This window comes from Mauremys mutica, chromosome 3, assembly GCF_020497125.1.
Source record: "Mauremys mutica isolate MM-2020 ecotype Southern chromosome 3, ASM2049712v1, whole genome shotgun sequence".
Lineage (NCBI taxonomy): Eukaryota > Metazoa > Chordata > Testudines > Geoemydidae > Mauremys > Mauremys mutica.
Window position 1 is genome coordinate 56521026 of NC_059074.1, and position 21922 is coordinate 56542947.

A 21922-nucleotide genomic window follows, 5' to 3' on the forward strand; every position below is an offset into this window, starting at 1 on the left:
CAAATAAAACTACCGTGTTCTTTTACAGGGTTTAATTTGCAAGATGAGAATTTCTATTCAAAGTTAGTCTGCATATTAGAGTCATCCAGAATTTTAAAAACAAAAAATGAGTGTGGGATTTCATTTGCTTACACGGCAGTTTTTGAAGAGCTAAATATTTGTGCTCTGTTTCCTAAACCAGAAAACGATCCACAGGATTTATTATACCTTTGATTTTCTATAACAGTGTAGTTCATCATACTTACTGATCCCTTTGGGCCCAGCAATCCCATATCACCCTAAACAAAAAATAAGACAAATTATGTCAGAACAGGATATTCATATTCAATTACAAATGCAGTGTACTTGATATGTTTTCCTCAATGTTTAAAAAATGATTGTTCCATTAAGAGCTAAGGAATTTGCTGAAGTACACAAAATGACAACCAACCAAAATCAACCAAAAGGATTGAAAGTAATTTGTATTGATACATTTATTTGTGAAAAAAACAGATTTCAGTTTTTCCATTAGTATTGCAATTTCAAAAAAGTGATTTTTGTATCATATTATCAAATATGTTTGTTTATTGATAATATATGTTTCAAAATATATATTATAAACAGGGAAAGCCCCCTAACATCCCATTGTTGAGTAATAGTCTATAACAGGAATGGGCAAACTTTTTGGCCCAAGGACCACATCTGGGAATAGAAATTGTATGGCGAGCCATGAATGCACACAAAATTGAGGTTGGGGTGTGGGAGGGGGTGAGGGCTCTGGTTGGGGGAGTGGGCTCTGGGTGGGGCCAGAAATGAGGAGATGAGGGTGTGGGACAGGGATCCGGGCTGGGGTGGTGGAGTGGGATGCGGGGGTGGTGGTGAGGGCTCTGGCTGGGTGCAGGCTCTGGGATGAGGAGTTTGGGGTGTAGGAGGGTTCTCTGGGCTCAGACCGAGGCGTTCAGAGGGCAGGAGGGGGATCAGGGCTGGGATAGGCAGTTAGGTGTGGGAAAGGGTGCAGGCTCCAGCTGGGAGTGCGGGCTCTGGGGTGGGGCTGGGGCAGGGGGTTGGAGCGTGGGGAGAGGCTCAGGGATGCAGGCTCCAGGTGGCACTTACCTCAAGTGGCCCCCGGAAGCAGCGGCATGTACCTTCTCCAGCTCCTACTCAGAGGCACGGCCAGGTGGCTTTGCACACTGCCCCATCTGCAGGCACCGCCCCTGCAGCTCCCATTGGCTGTGGTTCCCAGCCAATGGGAGCTGCATGGGTGGTGTTTGGGGCATGGGCAGCATGCAGAGTGGAGGCTTCTGGCTGCCCCTACGTGTCGGAGCCGGGGGGGACATGCCACTGCTTCCAGGAGCCAAGTGGAGCAGCCCCCGACCCTGCTCCCTGGCTGGAGCGCTGAAGTGGGGCCATGACGTTGCTTCTGGGAGCTGTGGGAGCAGCCCCCAACCCTGCTCCCCGGCTAAGCACTGGAGCAGGGCAAGCCCCAGACCCTGCTCCCCAGTGGGAGCTCGAGGGCCGGATTAAAACAGTTTCCCCACTCCGGTCTATAATAATTAGAGTTGGGCAGAAAAACTGCTGAAACTCTTTTTTAATCAGAATTTTCTGATTTGCTGAAATCAGAATGTTCTGCAGGACCACGTCAGTTTCAACAAAATTCCCCCAGAAGCCAGGCAGGTTTCAAAACCTGCCTGTTTTCCTGCCATCTTGCCTGCCCAGCTTACTGGTGGCAGCCTGACTAGCTGATGGGGAACCAAAAGCCTGGAAGCCCTGGAAGACCAGGGTCACCAAGCTCCCAGCCTCAGCAGCCCAGGCTCCCCAGCTCTGGGGTAGGTTGCCTGGTGGGCTGCCTGAAGGTATGTCTACACTGGAGCTGGAGGTATAATTTCCAGGTTGGGTAGACATAGCTGTGCTAGCTTTGATTGAGCTAGCATGCTAAAAATAGCAATGTGGCTGTGGCTGAACGGACAGAGAGATAAGCTACCTGCCCTGAGTATGTACCTAGAGCCATGGTGGGCAACCTGCAGCCCACAGGCCGCACACAGCTCGTCAGGGTAATCCGCTGGCAGGCCGCAAGACAGTGTTTACATTGACTGTCCGCAGGCACGGCCACTCGCAGCTCCCAGTGGCCGTGGTTCACCATTCCCGGCCAATGGGAGCTGCGGGAAGCAGTGGACAGCAGGTCCCTGCTGCCCGTGCCACTTCCCGCAGCTCCCATTGGCTGGGAACGGCTAACCGCAGCCACTGGGAGATACAGGCAGCCATGCCTGTGGACAGTCAATGTAAACAAACTGTCTCACGGCCCGGCAGCAGATTACCCTGATGGGCCACAGATTGCCCACCACTGACCTAGGGTTTCAGAGAGGGATGGCGAGTCCATTCTGCCTCATGTGCAGCTGTGGCTATACGGCTATTTTTAGTGCTCTAACTTCATCAAAGCTAGCATAGGTATGTCTACCCAAGCTGAAAATTACACCTCCAGCTCCAGAGTAAATATATCCTACGAGTCAGAGCTTCCAGGGCTTCCAGCATCCCCAGCAGCCTGCCAGGAGGACTGTCCCATAACCCGGGTTCTCAGTAGAGCTGGGCAGAGAACGGTAATTCCATTTCATGAGGAATTTTGAAATTTATGGTTTCTGTTCCAAATCATAACAGAACCAGATTTGGAAATCTCAAAATCCTCTGTGAAATAAAATTGCTGTCCTACACTGAGCTCAAATTACTACCATAATGATGTGTAGATGCATTTTATCATAATACCAATGGAGATATTTCCCTGAAAGCAGGACTGGATTAGTGCAGGGGCTTTAAGGGCTGCAGCCCAGGGCCCTGGGCAAAAGGGGGCCTTGGTGCAGCAGGGCTCAGGCAGGCTGCCTGCATGCCATGGCCCCGTGCCGCTCCTGGCACGCTAGCTGCTGGCACGTCTCTGTGGCCCCTGGTGGGGGGGCAGGGTGAGTTCGCTCCACGTGCTGCCCTTGCCCCCAGCACTGTCCCCACAGCTCCCAATGGGAGCTGCGAGGGCGGCACTTGTGGGCACAGGCAGCACATGGAGACACTTTCCCCCTCCCCTCGAGGGCACGCAGAGATGTGCCAGCAGCTGGCTGCTTCCACAAGTGGTGTGGGGCCACAGCATGCAGGCAGGCAGCCTGCTTGAGCCCTGCTGCGCCACCGGCAGGGGGCTGCCTGTGGTAAGCACCTCCCAGCTGGAGCCTGGACCTTGCACCCCCTCCTGCACCCCACCCTCCTGCCCCAGGTCAGAATCCCCTTCTGCACCAAATTCCCTTCCAGAGCCCGTACCCCTGACCCTCTCCTGCACCCCAACACCCTGCCCCAGCCTGGAGCCCCCTCCTGCAGCCAAACTCCCTCCCAGAAAGAAACTAATAGAACAGCTGTTCCAGGGTAAGAAGCAGGCCATTTTGAATTAACTTAACTATATTCTATATGTTTTAAAATTGAAATGTAACCACAGAATGGCTTTATGTTAATTAAAAGGCAAGTTTAGTGTAGTGTTAATAGCCTCGATGCCATAATTGTGATCAGTTTGTTTTAAATTAGGGGAAAGACTTGTATATTGGGGCCCCCCAAAATCTAATAGCCCCGGACCCCACAGGAGAGTTAATCCAGCCCTGCCTGACAGTGGTTGCTCTCCCAATCTTCAATAGCCTGTAGCGGAGTAGCAGGTTTCCCAGGGCGGGGAATGGGCATTTACTATGTAGTAACTGTTTTTACAAATAAATGTCCCTATGGTCATATTTTTGTGTTTCGTACAGAACACGCCATGTCATCACTTCAGAAACTGACTCACTAGTAGCAGACTCAAAATTTTGCTTCACAGGAACCACACTTGCTGAAGAGCAAATCCCCTGGAGTCCCTATTGCAATTTTAAAAACTTTTAATTGCTGACATAAGGGTAATCAAATGTCATACATTAGGAAGTAAGCTGATTGTTGCAGGAGTGAGGAATGAATTTTCTTGTCCAGACTACTGCATTATACAATTGGTTAGTATATTGTTTTACAAGTAGAAGAAGGATATATCTTCCTTTGAAGCATCAGGTATTGGCCATTGCCAGAAGCAGCTTATTGGACCTGATGGACAAGTGTGTTGATGTTTCCTTTTTTACATATAGTTTTAAAAACAAAAACAAGGCTTTTAATGTTTCAGAGGAGCCAGGGGATTTCAAAACTGAGACACTGGTGCAGCAGGTCCCAAAGGACACTGCAAAACTCTGCAGTGTAACCAATACATCCACTCTACTTTTGCAGTGATAAAATTGTATGATAACACTGAGATTTGGTTTCTAATGGGAAAAAATCATGTTGGAAAAGTTTCTTCAACAGATAAAACAAAAAAATTAGTATCATTCACATAAAGAACATCTTAAAACAGATTAAGTGAAAATAATGTCTTACCAGGTCACCCCTTTCTCCTGGTTCTCCTTCTCCTCCAGCAGGACCCTGTATCAAAACAAGACACATGCTGTAAGAGTCTTACGCTCCTTAAAATTTAGATGATTCTAGAGAGTACAGTGATTGATATCATGATTAGTATTAGAAGACTTACTTGTTCACCTTTAGGCCCTGGCTCACCAACCAATCCCTAAATGTAAAATAAAAAACACAATATTTTAGAACTTAGAAATCACTGAATGTAAAGAGGGATTTTATATTTCACTCTGGTCAGAACTAAGAGGCTGTTATCTTGAACCAGCATTTCTGGAATATTTGGATCTGAAAGCAGCTTTTTCTTCCTTCTTCCATTTTAAAATGTATTTTATCATAAGTATTCCTAGAGATATTTGGGTCTCGATTCATGTTATATTATTGCAACAACACTGTAGAACAACCAGTTCAGGAGCTTTTTTGGTGTACTTATAAATCAGATTCACTCAGAGGCAAAGATTAGATCTGAGTCCTCTGTTCTTCTGATGTTTCCTATGGGAAAGGATAGTGATAAGGACAGAGAGAGGAGGGAAGGCACTAGTAAATCTTTATATCCAGTTAGATCAAATGTCACATAGGGCTCACTCTGAAGTTTTCCAATCTCCTTTGTCCATCTCTAGACACACTTGTTCAGAATGTTTATACTTGGGGAATAGAAAGTTCAAGCATTTGGCCATAGGAACATAAGAATGGCCCTACTGGGTCAGACCAAAGGTACATCTAGCCCAGCATCCCCCGTCGCTCATTCCCAACTTCTGGCAAACAGAAGGTAGGGACACCATTCCTGCCCATCCTGGCTAATAGCCAAACAGAGCATTTCACTCCAGTTCAAATTCAAAGCGGGAGGGTAGTGACCAAAAGTGACTATGATGTAATGGCTGTTCATTAAGGTCTCTGTAAAATCATTGGAAATACTCCTCTAAGCTTCGGATCAGGCCCTATATTGATTATCTCTGTCCAATTCATAGTGGAAAGATATTCATAAGACCAATGCCATCATCACAAAGGACTTTAACTGCCACTCAAAGACAGGCCACAGAAAAGCCATAAATAACCAGACCAAAATATGGTGAATCAGAAATAGTGTGAGACATGAGAGCTGGCATTGCTTCCCCCCACTTCCCCACATAAATATGAAAGATCCACCAAAGTGCTACCATGCAGTTACAGGAGTCCTCTATATTTGTATACAGGTAAATAGAACAGGTCCCAGTGGATGGTGATGAAGAATATGTGGCCTAATTCCTGGGTTTGGAAGGATTGTTAAAATGAATTGTCATGCATTGCAAATGGCTTCTTGTGGTTGCTCTGTACATCAGCTCTTAATGCACATACCACTGGGTTTTTCATTCAAGTAAGGCTGGATACATTGCATGCAAAGCACATCCAGTCCCCAGGAAGGGAGGAGGGAGACACTGATGACTTTGCATCAGTCTGGAGTGACCCCATTGTCTAAGCCTGAGACTGGCTCCAGAGGTAGCCATTTCCAAATCTTCTGGACGAGCAGGGTGGGAAGGCTCAGTGGAAGGCATGGCCTCTATGGGATGAAAAAGGAAATAGACTAAAAATATGGTTTTATATATAGGGCTGTCTCTCAAAATAGGAAAAATAAAAATAAACAATGAGCTGAATTAATTCCTAGCATAACTCCATTTATTTTAAGGGAGTTACACTGGGAATGAAGTTGGCCCTATGCTTAAAAAAACACAACAAATGTAGAAATACTCTCAGAAATCACTTACATAAATGGAAGTTACCTGGATGTACCCTCAGAAACTATGAAAGACTCTTTGATACTAAAAAGAGGAGTTTGCAGATTCCTATCTGGCAGCATTGACAGCTGGCTAGGAGTGTGTGTACCTGAAGTCAACATTCTGAAAAACCACACAGAAATATACTAACTTGATGGCAATACAGAGAGGACAAATGTTCAAGGTGGCCCTTAAAAATTTGCCAGTTTACCTAGATAAGTAATTTAAAAAACTGTTATTAAGCCTTCTGTGGGCAAGCATAGGAGTAAGGGGGCATAAACCACAACCACAACCCACGCCTAGCCTCTCTACATCACCAATGTGGACTCTCCATGTCCTTCCTGAGCGACTGGAGGAAAAGCATATCTTTTGTATAATCCAGCAAGTGAGTAGGAATTCTGAGGCTTCTCAGGGGCCCAATTTTTCCCTACAAAATACTGTTTGAGATACTTGTATCTTGTGAATGTGCATAGATAGCCTCAGGAGTTTCAGCAGTCACTATATTTCTATAGTATATACAGAGTACAGAAACATAGCAGATACTGAAGTAGGGTAACATTTTCAGTGACTTCCCATTTTCAAGAGTGCCTAGATCAGTGATTTTCAAAGGGACTGAGACACTTCTGAAAATTTTATCTGTAACCTTATTTATTTACAGGGTGGATTTTTTTGGTAGATTCTTATGAGCCTTAATTAGCCATCGGACATTTAGAGCACCCAACTTCTATGAAGTTATAATTGATTTTGCTGTGAAACAAGAAACTCTGAGAAATTAATAATCATAACAATGAAGGAGTGATGTTAAAATCATTGTATTCTACATGTTGCCATTCTTTATGGTGCATTTGAGCGCATTTCTTACCCTGTCACCTTTGGTGCCAGGCAGGCCTGAAGGACCTGGCAGTCCCGGTAGTCCTAGGTCCCCTTCAGGACCCTGTGAAAACAAACCAAGGATGGAAACTTCCTAGTATTGTTTCTGGATAGAACCAATGGATAACTATAACCAAGGTCCAGTTTCTGGGCCCCTTACACACATTGAGTAGGATTTTAGTCCCAGTCGGGGCATAGTCTGTGTGAGTGGAGATTGCAGAATCTTGCCCATCTAAACAGTACTTTTGAGGAACTTATTATTGACGAACACAAATAGCAGCACTTATTGGACTTTCCCCTCCAGCCCTAGTGCTAAATAGTTTAGTTCTTAACAAAAAAATTCCTGTCATTTATCCCCCATGGCTTGTACATTCCTCCTTAACAGCAGGCTCTTTCAGCTCAGACCTCGCCAACTGTGCTTCTAACTAGTACTGTGTAAATATTATTTGAGTGGTAGTACAAGAGGGCATTCATGATCTGTCCCATTCATTAGTTCTAGGTAGCTGCTAGCAGAAAGCTGGTCTTTCACTACTCCTGCTTCTTGAAAATGCATAGCGCACACACAATCTTACAGCTTTGGCTTCACACAAAACAAAAAAAGCTTTACACTTTTTCTATCTTGCCACCTCTCATAACCACAATACATTCTCAACACATTTTCATATGCTTTAAAATTTGAACACTGATTTTTATTACAGACACAGCGTATTGAAAAGGAAGCTTATCAATCATCCTTTTCATCATACTCCCTTGACTCCCTGTGTAAATGAATAGGGGAGTGAGGATTCCTTCTGATGCCATAAGTTCCTGGAAAATAAATATAAGCTGATGGGAACTGAAATATGCTGCTTACCAGTTTCCCTGGTGGACCTGGAGGCCCGGCAGGACCTGGCTCACCTCTGCTACCCTTTAAAGAAACAGAAGGGCATTGTTACAACCTTGAATATTTATTTTCTCATTAATTGTAAATGAATGACCTTTTCCCCCCTCAATCTTGATTCAATTACTGTTTATCAGTGGGCTCTAATTTAAGGCTCATGTATATTAATGAAAACAAATGCAAGAGTCATAAAACTAAAAAGTTCTTAAAAGTAGTTTAACAATCACTATATGTCTGTCATGGCATACACTATGTTAACATTACATTCCTGGACTTTTCTCATAATTTCCCAATACAGACAAACAACCTCTATTTTACAATTACAATTTTTACAATTATTTAATAATATTTAGGGACAGTCTGTGAACCCCTAACTCACACCAGTTAGACATTACTCACAGAAGTGATCCTCTCCATGGGACTACTCCAGTGAGTAGCCGCTCATCACTAGCCAACTTCAGGAAAGCACTTGATCACTTCATTAAGTCTATCCCTGTCCAAGACAGCACTTAAGCACATGCTTAACTTTAGGCATGTGCTTTTAAGTCTCATCAATGGGACTTACATGCATGCATAAGTGTGGTCATGAGGCCCAGTGTGAGTTTGAATATCATAATCTGGCTTTTAACTATTAGCCTAAAGTCTCATACTCTCTTACAGTGGACACATCCAGAGCCAAATGTGAAAATTTCATGGGAGAGTTCTGGTCAGCAGCAGACTCAATGAGGTAACAAAGACCATGAATTTTTTTGGGGGGGAAAAAACCCTAAAACTTGAGGGTTTTGTCATGGATGTCAGGACAAGTATACATCTTTAATTATGCTTTAACCTCATGATATGTGTACATATTAAAATTTAAATTATATATATATATATTAGACATCATATCCATATATTAATACCAGCACTATCTCTTTAAAATATATGCTATGGGTGAATTTCAAAATTTGAAAAAATTTTCAAAAGTGCCTAAGTCCCATTTTCAAAAGGAATTTGGGACAGATTTTCAAAGATATTTCAATGGGAGTTAGGCACCTAGGTGTTTTTGAACATACCACTAAGTGCCTACCTTCATCTTTAGGCACCTAAATACCTTTAAAAATCTGGCCCTTAGGAGTCTGTCTCATTGAAAGTCAATAGGACTTAGGCACCTAAATCACATAGGCTGAAATTTTTAAAGGTATTCAGGCATTGCAGTGCTCAGTGTTGCAAGGCTCAACTGATTTAAGAACCTAAATCTCACTTTCTAGAGGCATTTAGACCTTTGGGAGCCTAAATTCCAGTGATTGTCCTAAGTGCCTAAATCCCTTTAGAAGATGAGAATTAGGCTCCTAAATCTGTTAGCCATTGCACTGATCAGTGTCACAACACCTGAAAACCTTTAAAAATCTGGTCTTTGGGGACTTTTGAAATTCATACCGTATACAATTTAGGGATAATACTTGCTATCAAATCATGATATAGCATGTAACGAGACAACATTCTTTATTTAGCAGTGACAGTTATCAGTTATAAAGACTAGTGATTTTAATCTGATGTGTGTGGCTCTAAAAGATCTGGCTGAGAGTGGATCTAATTACTCCAATATGACATACAATATTTAATTTACTATTTCAGAATGAAAAGGAAATTGTGACATGAGTGTATAAAAGGAGACACAAAAAATGCATTTTACGCCATATGTCATAAATGCATGGACTGGCTTCTCAGACAAGGTTAGAAAGACTGAACTCTCAAATTTTCACAAAATAATGAGGTATCCTGGAGAGATCAGAGAATTTAGAAAGATTTTTTCCCAGTCATTTCCTCAACAAAGTTCCTGTGCTGTTAAAGCCATTATTTTTTAAGAAGTATTGCTGCATGGTTTGTGAAAGCATTATTCATAGTAACAGTCTGACCCTCACCCTATGACCCAAAAAACTCAGTAATTTTCTGTAAATCCTACATTTAACCACATGAATTCTGTATTACACTTCTACCCAGGATTGTCACATATTGTTCTAGATTTCAGGTTCAAGAAAGAAGATTTAATTTTAACTAAGATCAGTTTAAAAACCATTTATATCTGGATACCACATAAGGACCATTTCTGAATGACATGCAAGTAAAATAAATCCTTTCAACACAATTACATTGACACAGAATAAATAATTGGGACTTGAATCATGCAGGTTCTGGTCATGCAATACTAAATTTGCAACTTTTCCTCAAATACTAGTATTTTTTATTGTTTCCCTAGTATGGTGAAAAAATACATTGAAGATATCATCTTCTGCTACCACAGATACTGTTATTGGATAGATTATTTCATACTAATGTCATATATTTGGGTCCAGATGAGCTGTGCTTGACACTGGACCTGAGTGGAAAGTCAGGAAGACAGCAACTCAAAGCCACTTTTCCACCACCACCAACTCCCAGTCCTAGGGCCAGCCAGGATCTACATTAGCCCCAGGCATAATTTAAAGCAGCCCAAGACCTGTTCTACATTACACCTGACAGGAACGATCCCCTAGGATCTATTTTGTTGGCCAGAGATCACCAGAACACAAAATAGTCTTCATAAAAGGTGTAAAAGTCACCTGTTCACTGCTCACTTTTTAAACAGAATAGACAATAAAAATATTGTCTACATTGGCTATGCCCCCAGCACATCACTCATGTCAGGGGTGGAAGGGCCAGAAGTAGGTGGTATTTTGCTACTTGGGGATGCCCTGATATCATAGAATCCCCAGATAGTCTGTTACAACAGCATCCTGACTCCTCCAGTGCAAAACAGCTGGATGGCAGGCCGAGGATGTGGGCCAAAGACTTCATGACCAGTTCTGATCATCAAGAATTCTCATGCTTATACACATTAGTTTTATCTTATCTCTTATATAAGGCAAATAGATTTTATATTACACATCTTGCAGCTGTGGAGGGATCACTCCCCCCTGTCTGAAATTAGTGGGAGTTTTAACATTGGCTTCACTGGAAGCAGGATTGTGACCTTCATATGCAGAATGTACTTCTGGCACAGGTTATGAGAATAAAAAGTCCCAAGCAGGCCATCCACCCAGCACCATAATAATACTAATTAATAATAATGATGATGAAGTGCAGCCCCTCCATAGCTGCTATTTCAGCCTATGCGATGAAATGGAAGCCAGTGCCCCTTTGTGCCCTATGCAGGAATTATGCTGCATGGAGAAACTTCAACCAGCCCTCTGTGCTGGTTTGGATTTCACACCATGTGGAGTTTTTTAAAAGGAGATAGGTTCTGTTGGTGAATTCAAGTCACCTGTAATGCAATACAGAACTTATTCTCAGGCTAATTCTTCTATTTCAGTGGTTTACTGGGCTTCTATAGATTTTACAGTGATGTTTTTGTTAGTGAAAAATTGTGAGAACTACAGTAGTACCTTGCTAATCTGCAGTTCACTAAATTGCACCACTAATCTACACAAAAACTGGCAGCCTCTCCCCGCCTTTCAGCAAAGATTGTATAGCCAAAGCTTAATGAAATCTCAAATTGCTAAGTATTTGTTTCTTTTACAACATTCATTATGCTGCATTTTGTGGTATACTAGGCAGCAATGTAAGAAATAATGAAAACTACAATTGAAAAAATAAGTGAACAATGTATATTTTATGATGCATCATCTTTGCTTTTGATTTTTACTCATTATTTCACATGATTCAGTCATTTGCAAACCCAGTCATCACTATGATTAGCAATGGCTTACTGTCACTGCAAAGTGGCATTCATTATGGCTACGTCTATACCTGGGGCTGGGGGTGTGATTCCTATCTTGTATAAACATACGCGCAATTGCACTCCTGCTAGTGTGCTAAAAATAGCAGTGTAGCCATGGTAACATGGGCAGTGTAGAGCATGGTACAGGCTAGCTGCCCAAAGTATGGACCCACAGAGATTAGGTGGGTTTGTACTTAGGGCAGCAAGCCCGTGCCACTACTCCCCTGCTACTGCAGATACACTACTATTTTTAGTGTCCTAGCTCAATGAGAGCTAGTGCAAGTATCTCTCTGTGATCTGGGAATCAGACCCCTTGCTCCAAGTGTAGAAGTACCCTTAATTTAGTATATCTCTCAATATTTTTTTTCATCCTACATCTCAGAGGAGTAAATTTTAATGTTATATCAGGGATTTAGCTATGACTCCTGCCCAACCTATAAGCACTGCACTAAAAATGTATGCCAAAACATGTACTATTGCCAGCTGGAATGAGCACTTATAGTACATAGTGCCTTTTATCTGATGTTTTAAAAGGAACTTCCACACATTAATGCATTAATGGCCAAATTGTGGTTGCCCGTCTTGGGTGCCCAAATGCCAGGGAGGGGGCATGGAATATGCAAGGTGCTTCCCCCTCACCTGTGCCCTGCTTTGGGCACAGCCACAGTGTGGTTGGGGAGCACAGTCCATGCTATTTCCTAGCACCACTGTGGTGATAGCTGCCAGAAAAGGGGTGAGGAGGGGTGCACTCTCTAAGGGTGATGCAGCTGCCATGCTGGTGTGTAAAGGGGCTGGCCACAATCTAGCCCCAGTGTCCTTTCAGATCCTCAGATAAAAGGCACCATCCATTGTGGGCTGGATCCTCAGGTGCATCTGAGCAGAGAAGGGCATTGGTGGCTATGCAAGGGGACAAGTCGTCTGTCCCAGTAATGCAAAACAGCTCGTAGGATAGGCAAGGACCCAGCCCTGTTAGAGTTTACTATTGCAGAAAAGAATAAACACACTTTGGGGTAAATCTGAGTGCATGTGTGCAGTTTTGCCTTGAGCCAGACAGGGTTCTTCCTGGGGACATTGTCTGTAGCACGGCTCCTCCACCTCCCCTCCAGCCCACATGCCAACTCTAGCCTGAATTAACTGAGACTACCAGCAAAAAAATTAAACATCTTTAACAAAAGCTAACTTTTTCAAGTGGCTTAATATCAGTTTTATACTGTCAGACAGGATGGTCACACCTCTGAACATCACATTATCTGCCAATGCTACACTAACAATTATTCATGGAATGTATGGCATCAAGAATACAGATAACATTCCATTAACCATCCAGCATTATTTAAAGTTACCTGGGCTAAATATTTAAAGATGTGTGTATAGTAGAAATATAGAATCTGATAAGTATTAACATACACTTATTGCAAGTGCCAAGTGATTGTATGGCCTAAGACATTATCCCTTCAAAATCAAGTCAGGCACAGGAGGAAGAATCTAGTGGCTTAGAAATGAGAACCAGGAAACCTGGGTTCTTCTTTTGCTTCACATATCCTGTGTGATGTTAATTTATCTGTGCATCTTTAAAATAGGAATAGTAATAATACCCTATGCCCTAGGGGTTGTTTAAAAACAACATCATTATTTGTGAAGCTCTAAGACTTAAATGGACAAGCAGTGCCAAAAAATGTGTGTATGCACAGTACGTCCTGGGAAGGTGAAGACATCGGACTACTTATCCTGCCACTGTGTTGATGCCCAACTGAAGAAAATGGACCCACTTTTTAAACTTGAGGCATGTAAAGGGACCTGGTATCAAAAAGTTGATTTAAGTGACAGAACAATTAGTATAGCAATCCAGGATGCATTTCAGGCTGAAAAAAAGGTCTTACAATTGTACCGATGAAAATAATCTTTGCACTAGAGCACAGATAAAGAAAATAATTTAGCTAAAAACTACTGTATATACTAAATATTTTTTTAAAACAGCCAGTATATAAAAGCTAATATGCATGCATGTCTCAAGGTTATTTACTCAACTTACTATTAAAGCTTAAAACACCCCAAGCTATTTAACAAATTCAGAACTATACAAAATTTTAACCAACTAGAAAGGCTGGGAATAAAGCAAAAGGTATAAATTCACTATGAAAAATTAAATGCTGCTAAATCTTAATAAATGTGTGGGGAGGAAAAATTTCACATAATTACTTAAGGGAACACAGTCAACCTCACTGATTAGGCTTGACACTTTGACGTTTAAGAATTATTTCTTTTGGGCCACCTGCCACAATGACCAGTTTAAAAAGGATTTAAACCACAAGTGAGTTCAGTAATTATTTAGAATGACTTGTAATGTGATGCAAACATACTGTTAACTGACAAAACAATTACAATGGAAAAGAAGATATGTTTGATTGGAAATTAGAAAATGCAAGTTGCATGGTACTCTTGCTACAAATGTAAGGATGTCATTTTCCTGTTTTATTAAATGAAGGTTGAACATCTCATAAAAAGCGCATAAATTATAACAGGCTTTTTCTCAATGGCCCATACCAATTTTCTAATTAAAATTAGATAGATGATTATATTTTCTCAAGTGTTTATTTTCCTATACAGAAAATCTTCAGTAGTCAAGCACATAAGATTGTATGATCTATTCCAACAAACAGATAAAAAGTATTTTGTCTGTTGGAATAGACTATGTAATCTAATTATCTTCATTTTGAATCATTAAAACCTCCTCTGGAAAACTATTATAAATGTTTAAGCTATTGGATATGACAACTCTGGTTTCTGAGCACTGACTGGCTAACAACCAGGGTAACAATATTCTTCTGTGGATTTTAATAATAAAAATTGTCCTATTTATATAGCACCTTACATCCCAAAGGTTCCCAAACTGATATGTTAACAATATGATGATTTAGTTGGTGTTGATCCTGCTTTGAGCAGGGATTGGACTAGATGACATCCTGAGGTCTCTTCCAACCCTAATCTTCTATGATTCTAATATACAGGTGTTACTTCTTCACCACTGAAATGTAATCACCAATGAGGGAAATGCAGCCATTATTTAATAGGGCACAGAAGCAGCAACAGGGCTTGAAAACTCACTTGCCAGCAGAAATGGGAATTTTCCATTGGTAAGTGTCTCTTGCAGGCTGCTTAGGTAAAAGAGGCAGCCTGCGAATATTGTTAATAAAATAGAAAAAAATCATGTTTAAATTTGTAAACAAGAATCTATTCCCCCTCTCCATATCAAGTATCAGAAGGGTAGCCGTGTTAGTCTGGATCTGTAAAAGCAGCAAAGAGTCTTGTGGCACCTTATAGACTAACAGACGTTTTGGAGCATGAGCTTTCGTGGGTGAATACCCACTTCATCAGATGCATGTCACCCACGAAAGCTCATGCTCCAAAACGTCTGTTAGTCTATAAGTGCCACAAGACTCTTTGCTGCTTTTTCCATATCAAGTTACACCACAGAGGCGCACTGGAGGAGTGCTAATTTTGTTGGCTCCATCATCCCACACTGAAGAGTGTCCTGGCCCTTCAGCAATTACTAGCCTTGTTGTCTATCCACAGCACTAAAGCAGAGGACAGAGGTAACACAACCCTTTTGACTCCCCTTCCTTTTAACCCAGAGAAGGTGCCATGGCTTCCCAGTTCTCTCACTTCCTTAGGCCTAGTAAGAAAATGATCCTAATAGCAGTGACTTCTTGGTGGCTCCTCCTCTTCTCTGTCAGGAGAAAAAGGGAAGAACTCCAGACCCCTCCTGACTCCTGCCACAGAACCCTCCACTAGGAAGGTAAATGGAATACGGGCTTAATATGAGTAGAGGGCCTTTGACAGTAGAAGGAACCTGGAGAGAAGAGAAAGGAAGGGAATGATCAGTAGGAGGATGGAGAGTGTAGACTTGAGGAAAGGAAAAGTTAGAAGAGAGTAAGGAATAAAGTGAAATAAGTGGTAAAGAGGTGACCAACATAGAGATTAGGGGAGGGGAAGGAAAGACAAAAGAAATAATTCATTGAAGAGCAACTATGGGATCTTTGATGACTGTATGTGGTTGGTCATGAACAGAGCTGGTCAAAATTTTTCAATTTTTCCATAACTGATACAATTTGAAAATATGAATTTTTTTAAGTTTCCATTTTTGACCAGTTGTAGAAACTGGTCAAAATATTGCAAATGTCTAATTCTGAAATTTTTATTTAAAAATAAAACCTGTGGATATACTGAAAAACATTGTGGAATTTTCCCTCTTTTTGTCAAGATGTTCTAGTCATGACAGCCAAATGATGGCCTCTCCAGAAGCACACTATTCCATAACACCACAGCAGGGCAGTGGTTCATCAGGACTTGTTCAGGGAGAATGAACTCTTTGTTGATACATATTGAAACAGACCCAGACCAGTGGGGTACAGGAGTCTGGTAGAGGGCAAATATACTGGTCACTGGATGAGTAGTTTTCTGTTCCCTGAGTGACCAGAGCAGGGGCTGCACTAGAGTAATCAGGAACCTGCTAGAACCAATTAAGGCAGACAGGCTGATTAGATCACCTGCAGCCAATCAAGGCAGGCTAATCAGGGCACCTGGGTTTAAAAAGGAGCTCACTCCAGTCAGGTGAGGAGGAGCCAGAGGAGAGGAAGTGTGTGTGAGGAGCTGGGAGCAAGAGGCACAAGGAGCTGAGAGTGAGAGGGTGTGCTGCTGGAGGACTAAGGAGTACAAGTGTTATCAGACACCAGGAGGAAGGTCCTGTGGTGAGGATAAGGAAGGTGTTTGGAGGAGGCCATGGGGAAGTAGCCCAGGGAGTTGTAGCTGTCATGCAGCTGTTACAAGAGGCACTACAGACAGCTGCAATCCACAGGGCCCTGGGCTGGAACCCGGAGTAGAGGGCGGGTCCGGGTTCCCCCCAAACCTCCCAACTCCTGATCAGACACAGGAGAAGTTGATCCAGACTGTGGGGAAGATCACTGAGGTGAGCAAATCTGCCAATAAGCGCAGGACCCACCAAGGTAGAGGAGGAACTTTGTCACAATATGAAACATTGTTTCCACACTCAGTGGGCAGTTACTACCATTGTTTAGTGAAGATTGAACTGGAACATGATGCAACAGTGTGATAAAGTGACAGTTTTATTTTGTCAATAAAATGTGGGCTAAATGTTCTGCCTGGCCCATGTCTCTGCCTGCTCTTACTCTTTTGACATATGGGCACAAATCAGGGATTTTGCACAAGCTCATGGAGAGAGAAGTTCCTGACTAGACATATGCGAGTGCACAAATCCCTTGGTTTGCCCACCTGTGGTAAATGTACACACAAAAATAGTTCAAACACTATGGAAATCAGATCTTATTAAGCAAACTAGAGTACGCCTTACAGTGCGTGTTTTATTTAGGGGCCAGCTCCTAGGTTCATGTCCGGCTGTTCTGAATGCTGTCACCATATGATGCGATGACTAAAAATATCACTTAATACTGGGATTTCACAAGACTTTATGCTAAGGCCTTTTTTTTTCTTTGCACTCCCCTTCCCACTACAGGATCAGTTCTGTTGGAGAATAGACATCCGTACACCTCCAGTAGGACTAATCCTACTTCCAACATATGCAGAAACCACACAGCAGCTACTTCTTCCTGCCACTAGCTGCAGATGATAGCTCCAACCTGTTATGCACAGTCCAGAGTAAGGGAAAGTGCAGAGAGCACAAGGGTGCTACACCTAATGGGCACAGTCTGCTCCCCTTGCATGGCAGTGCAGAGATGAGGAGAGGCAGGAGGCAAACTGTCCTTGAGTCGTAAGGGCAGAACAGTCTCTGCATTCCTGAGAGCAAGGGCTATATGCCTGGCATGAATGCTGACTGCACAAGGTGTACAGGGAATGCTGCTTGCTCCTGCTACACAACTGCACACACAAGTAAGGACTAGGCAGAATCTTGCCCAAAATAAAGAGAGTCTCAACTTCCTGCCTTTGGCTGAACATAAATTCCTGATTCTTCTATCACTGAAGCTTGCCTGTGAAAAAGACTTGGACTTCCCACCCTGGTTTCCCAGGCAGCCAGCAGGAAGCTGTGGCAGCCATTCACAGTCTGTTTTCCTCAGTAGAATGATACTGAATATTTTCAGTATTTTCATCAGAAGGGTGGTTTATAAACTTCAGAGAATAAAATACTATGGCTTAAAAACAGCTTACTTCTACTTAAATCTGTGTGATGTGCAGTGGGTATTTCTATTATCCTACTAATGATAACACTTACAAGCTGTCCCTCCATTTTTGTGGATTTGAAGTCACTCTTTTCTAGATTTTTTTTTAATCATATTGCTCACATGTTTACAGAAACTGTTACATTACTGAATGATGAAACAAAATGAGGGGAACACATTCCCCTGATCTCTGCAGTGACAATCAGAAAAATCACTATATTTAATCTTCATTGAGTGTTTCTGTCTGACAGCAGGGTTACTAATAATTAACCCAGCATGTCAACTCCTGTTTCTATGGACTGCTGATTTCATAAACTCATACTTGCATGTTATGGGATTAAAAGCATAGTTTAGCAGATTATCTTGCATTATCAATGTAGAGAGATACTTTGTTCTTGATCTAACTATAACTTTTATGTGTCTCTCAAGTATTTAGGAGATCAATGCCAGGAGAAGGGTTCAGAAAACAAATTCCATTCCATCCAAGACAATGCAGTTGGAGGCTTCCAACAAACCCAAGCTTTGGTGAGTATAATTATGGCAAGCTTAACATTGAGATATTGTGTCACAACATGCTGAGTATATATATTCATGTTATCTATTTTTATATCCTTCCTGGACAGCCAATGGCCAAAAGTCATGCAAAGGTGTGTTCCAAAGAAAATAGTGTGTTGTAATGAAGTACATTCAGCAAATGACAATGCAAACCACAGAAACATACAGAAAGGAAAAGTAAACTTGTTCTTTTGATGAGTTTTGTTGAATATTTAAAGTCAGAGAACAATTAGTTTATAGAAGCCAGTTTCCCTGCCTGGTTCCCCTTACAAGTAAATCACTAATGTTATATCACAGCAAGTGAGCACCTCTGGAGTGGGATGGCAAGAGAGGAACTCGCAAACAGAGGTCATGGAGCATGAGTTCTTCTGAGCAGCAAATGGTCTCACACTGTGAATTCCAGTGCATTAAAGCTATCCCCAACTCACAGACAGTCTGTTGGGGACCATTTCCAGTAAGTTACAGCAGCATCATGCTCTTCTAACTACTCTCAGGACCAAGACTGGGGCCAGGCGAGAGACAGAGAGAGAAAATCAAAAAGCTGTTACCAGCCCCCTACAGCCACCACCTCTCATATCTCATCCACAGCATAGACTCTGTCCCTCTGTCTTCAGCATTACACTTCAACGAGTGCCACCAAATTTCTCTATGTAAGTCCTTGCTTCTCCTATCCTAGCCCCCCTCGAGGCTTATTCTTACCCTGGGCTAGCCATCTTTCAAAACCTCTTGTATGTTTTTCTGAAGTAGGCTAGTGCTGTGGAAGCAATCTCCAGCAAAAGTGCATGCCCCTCTGAACACCAGTATTTTCAACCAGAAGGAACTACTATGGTTCAAAGCACTACCTGTCCAGCCCCCTCCACCAGTGAGTAATATATCTAGTAGAAGCATTAGAAAGGATCCAAGCCACAAAATTCACATGTTTAACACTCCAATGTTCAGAGGGGTGTGTGTGTGTGTGTGTGTGTGTGTGTGTGTACACAGCACTGGCTCAGAGCACGTGATGGTGTCTGTTTCTAATAGCTGGCCCTGTAAAGGATAAGGGCATGCTCTTTACTGATAGCTAATCAGTTACCTTTTTAGCTTTCGTGGTAGGGATTGTGCTGCTGGTGTTGACAGTCTTGGGCTTAGTTCCCACTCTTGACCAGGGGGTCTCTACATGTGCGTCCATGGGTCCTTCTGTTTGGATCTGGGGATTCTGCTCAGCCCATTATGAAAACAGGGACTAGCTAGGATCCATGTTTCAGTTTCAAACTCGCCACCACCACCAAAAATAAGTTGTGGAATAATTGCGTCAATTGTTTTGTTTTGAGTCCAGCTGAAATCTGTATATACTGTAATTGTGAGCACAGCTGCTTTTTTAATGTGGGTTGATGTGCATTCACTTGACTAAGGAGTTAGAGCTTAGTGTTTTCCTTAAGTAACTGGCACTTGTGATAAGTAGTATGTATACCACATTGTTGGGTTCATCAACCAGGACCTCAGACATCACACTTCCAAATATGCACAGTAGGAAACAAGTCAAGTACTTACAAGTGGACCCCTTGGTCCTATTGGTCCCTCTATCCCCTGTGGTCCTTGTTCGCCCTGTTTTCATGATGATAAGAACAGAGCATATTTGAAAACTGACTCTTTGCACAAAAAAGGAATGTTCTTGTGAAAGATTCAGAAAAGAAGAAAAGTGATCTTACAGGTTTACCAGAATTTCCCATCAAACCTGGTATCCCAGGGGCACCTGCATTGCCCTGTTAGAAAGGTGAAAAAGTTAGCTATACCAAACTACCAGTTACCATAGCAGTTCAAGAGAATTAACAAATAAATTAACAAGCAATGAAATCAAACCACCTACTGTACCCATTTTTGCTCTTACTCTTTATTCTCCACCTGATTCTCCTCCATCCAACTCCCATAAATTCTTCCCTTATTTTTGTACAGCAACCAATCACACTGATGAGACTCCAATTATAGTGGATGCACGGAAGCATGCCATATATTTAAATTGAATCCCAACTTCCAGCTAATCTCTTTTTTTGAGTTGCTCATGGTTTTTTCCTCAAATAAATTTCTTTTGGTCTGAAATTTTCAATGCTTTTTGCTCAGGCCCTATGTGAATATTCGTGGAGAGTTTGAGCAGAATTGGAACAGCCATTTTTCAGTTATTTGAACTGTTATAATTGAAAGCTCTTGTCTTTTTATCCATTTAATGCAGCTGTATATGCTGTTCTTATTAACGTATCTAATCTTTTTTTGAAGTGTACTATGCTATATGTGTCAATGATATCCTCTGCAGTGAATTTCACAGAATTACTATATGCTGCATTTAAAAAAAAATTCTTTTAAGTATTTTGAATCAACAAAACCTTCTTTCATCTTTTACGTAAAATCAGTGCTATTGTCACAGTGAAAGAACTGCAAAAACTGCAGACCAACCACTGATTACGTTTTTGTTCACTTATCTGGCATGTATCATTTCTTATGTCAATGGTTATTTTTCATTTAACCATAATGACAAGTGAACAATACTTCATTGGCTATTTTAAAATTTGATAAACACAAAATCCAGTTTTAGAGGAAAGGAAGTAGATTATTTAAATTATTTTACCTTTGGACCAGAAACACCATTTGCACCTGGGGAGCCAGGTAAACCCTAAAAGAAACAACATTTTAAATATCAGAGGTGTAGTCATGTTACTCTGGATCTGTAAAAGCGCCGAAGAGTTCTGTGGCATCTTATAGACTAACAAACGTATTGGAGCATGAGCTTTCGTGAGTGAATACATGCATCCGATGAAGTATTCACCCACGAAAGCTCATGCTCCAATACGTTTGTTAGTCTATAAGGTGCCACAGAACTCTTTAACATTTTAAATGTCATTTGTGTGTTATTACGGAGTCTAGAAATGTACAAAAAGCACCTGCTGAAACTGCTGTTAAAAATGTAACTTTACATTATCGCAATCATAATTTATACTTTTTGATTCCTTTCACCTGAAGATCTTGATGCACTTTCCAAACAGCAATTGATAAAGCCTGATCCCCCTGTGAAGTAGGTAAATAGTATTATCCCCATTTTATAGTTAGGCAAAAGGCAGCACAGGGCGGTGAAAGATTGCACTTTGTTCAGGGTCACAACATAAGTCACTGCCACTGCCAGATTCAGAAATGGGTATAATACCCAGAACTCCCCACTTCAATCTTATGCTCAGACTACAAGACCCCTCTTTCTTGTTTACACTCCACATTCCCTCTCTTGTATACAACCGTTCACAGCAAGTGCTCTCTATCATTAGGAAAAAACATAGCAAAAACCAAAACCAACTTCAGAATGCAACTGTAAATCAAATGATATTTTAATTTAGTTCCTTCAATATCTTCTCTGAGTATCTGCTCCTGTAGCAGAATGTTTTGGAAAAGTTTCTTTTTAACACTTGACACTGGTTTGACCCAGTGCAGGAAGTATTCTTTACCCTGGCATTGGAGGCGGAATTTTTCTCTAGCTGCAAATGTAAAGGAAATAAGG

The 21922-nt window shown here is 41.8% G+C and overlaps 1 protein-coding gene across 1 annotated transcript in view; it reads right to left on the reverse strand.

Moving 5' to 3' along the window:
• The window catches only part of COL9A1 (collagen type IX alpha 1 chain), a 102462-nt gene that overhangs the window by 21140 nt on the left and 59400 nt on the right, over positions 1 to 21922 (reverse strand). Inside the window, exons 26-33 of the mRNA XM_045010285.1 lie at positions 21005 to 21049; positions 20094 to 20147; positions 19936 to 19989; positions 7894 to 7947; positions 7033 to 7104; positions 4541 to 4576; positions 4390 to 4434; positions 246 to 278 (exon numbers count right to left, since the gene is read on the reverse strand). Of these exons, the coding sequence (XP_044866220.1) occupies positions 246 to 278; positions 4390 to 4434; positions 4541 to 4576; positions 7033 to 7104; positions 7894 to 7947; positions 19936 to 19989; positions 20094 to 20147; positions 21005 to 21049 (393 nt within the window). The remainder of the gene's footprint in view (positions 1 to 245; positions 279 to 4389; positions 4435 to 4540; positions 4577 to 7032; positions 7105 to 7893; positions 7948 to 19935; positions 19990 to 20093; positions 20148 to 21004; positions 21050 to 21922) is intronic.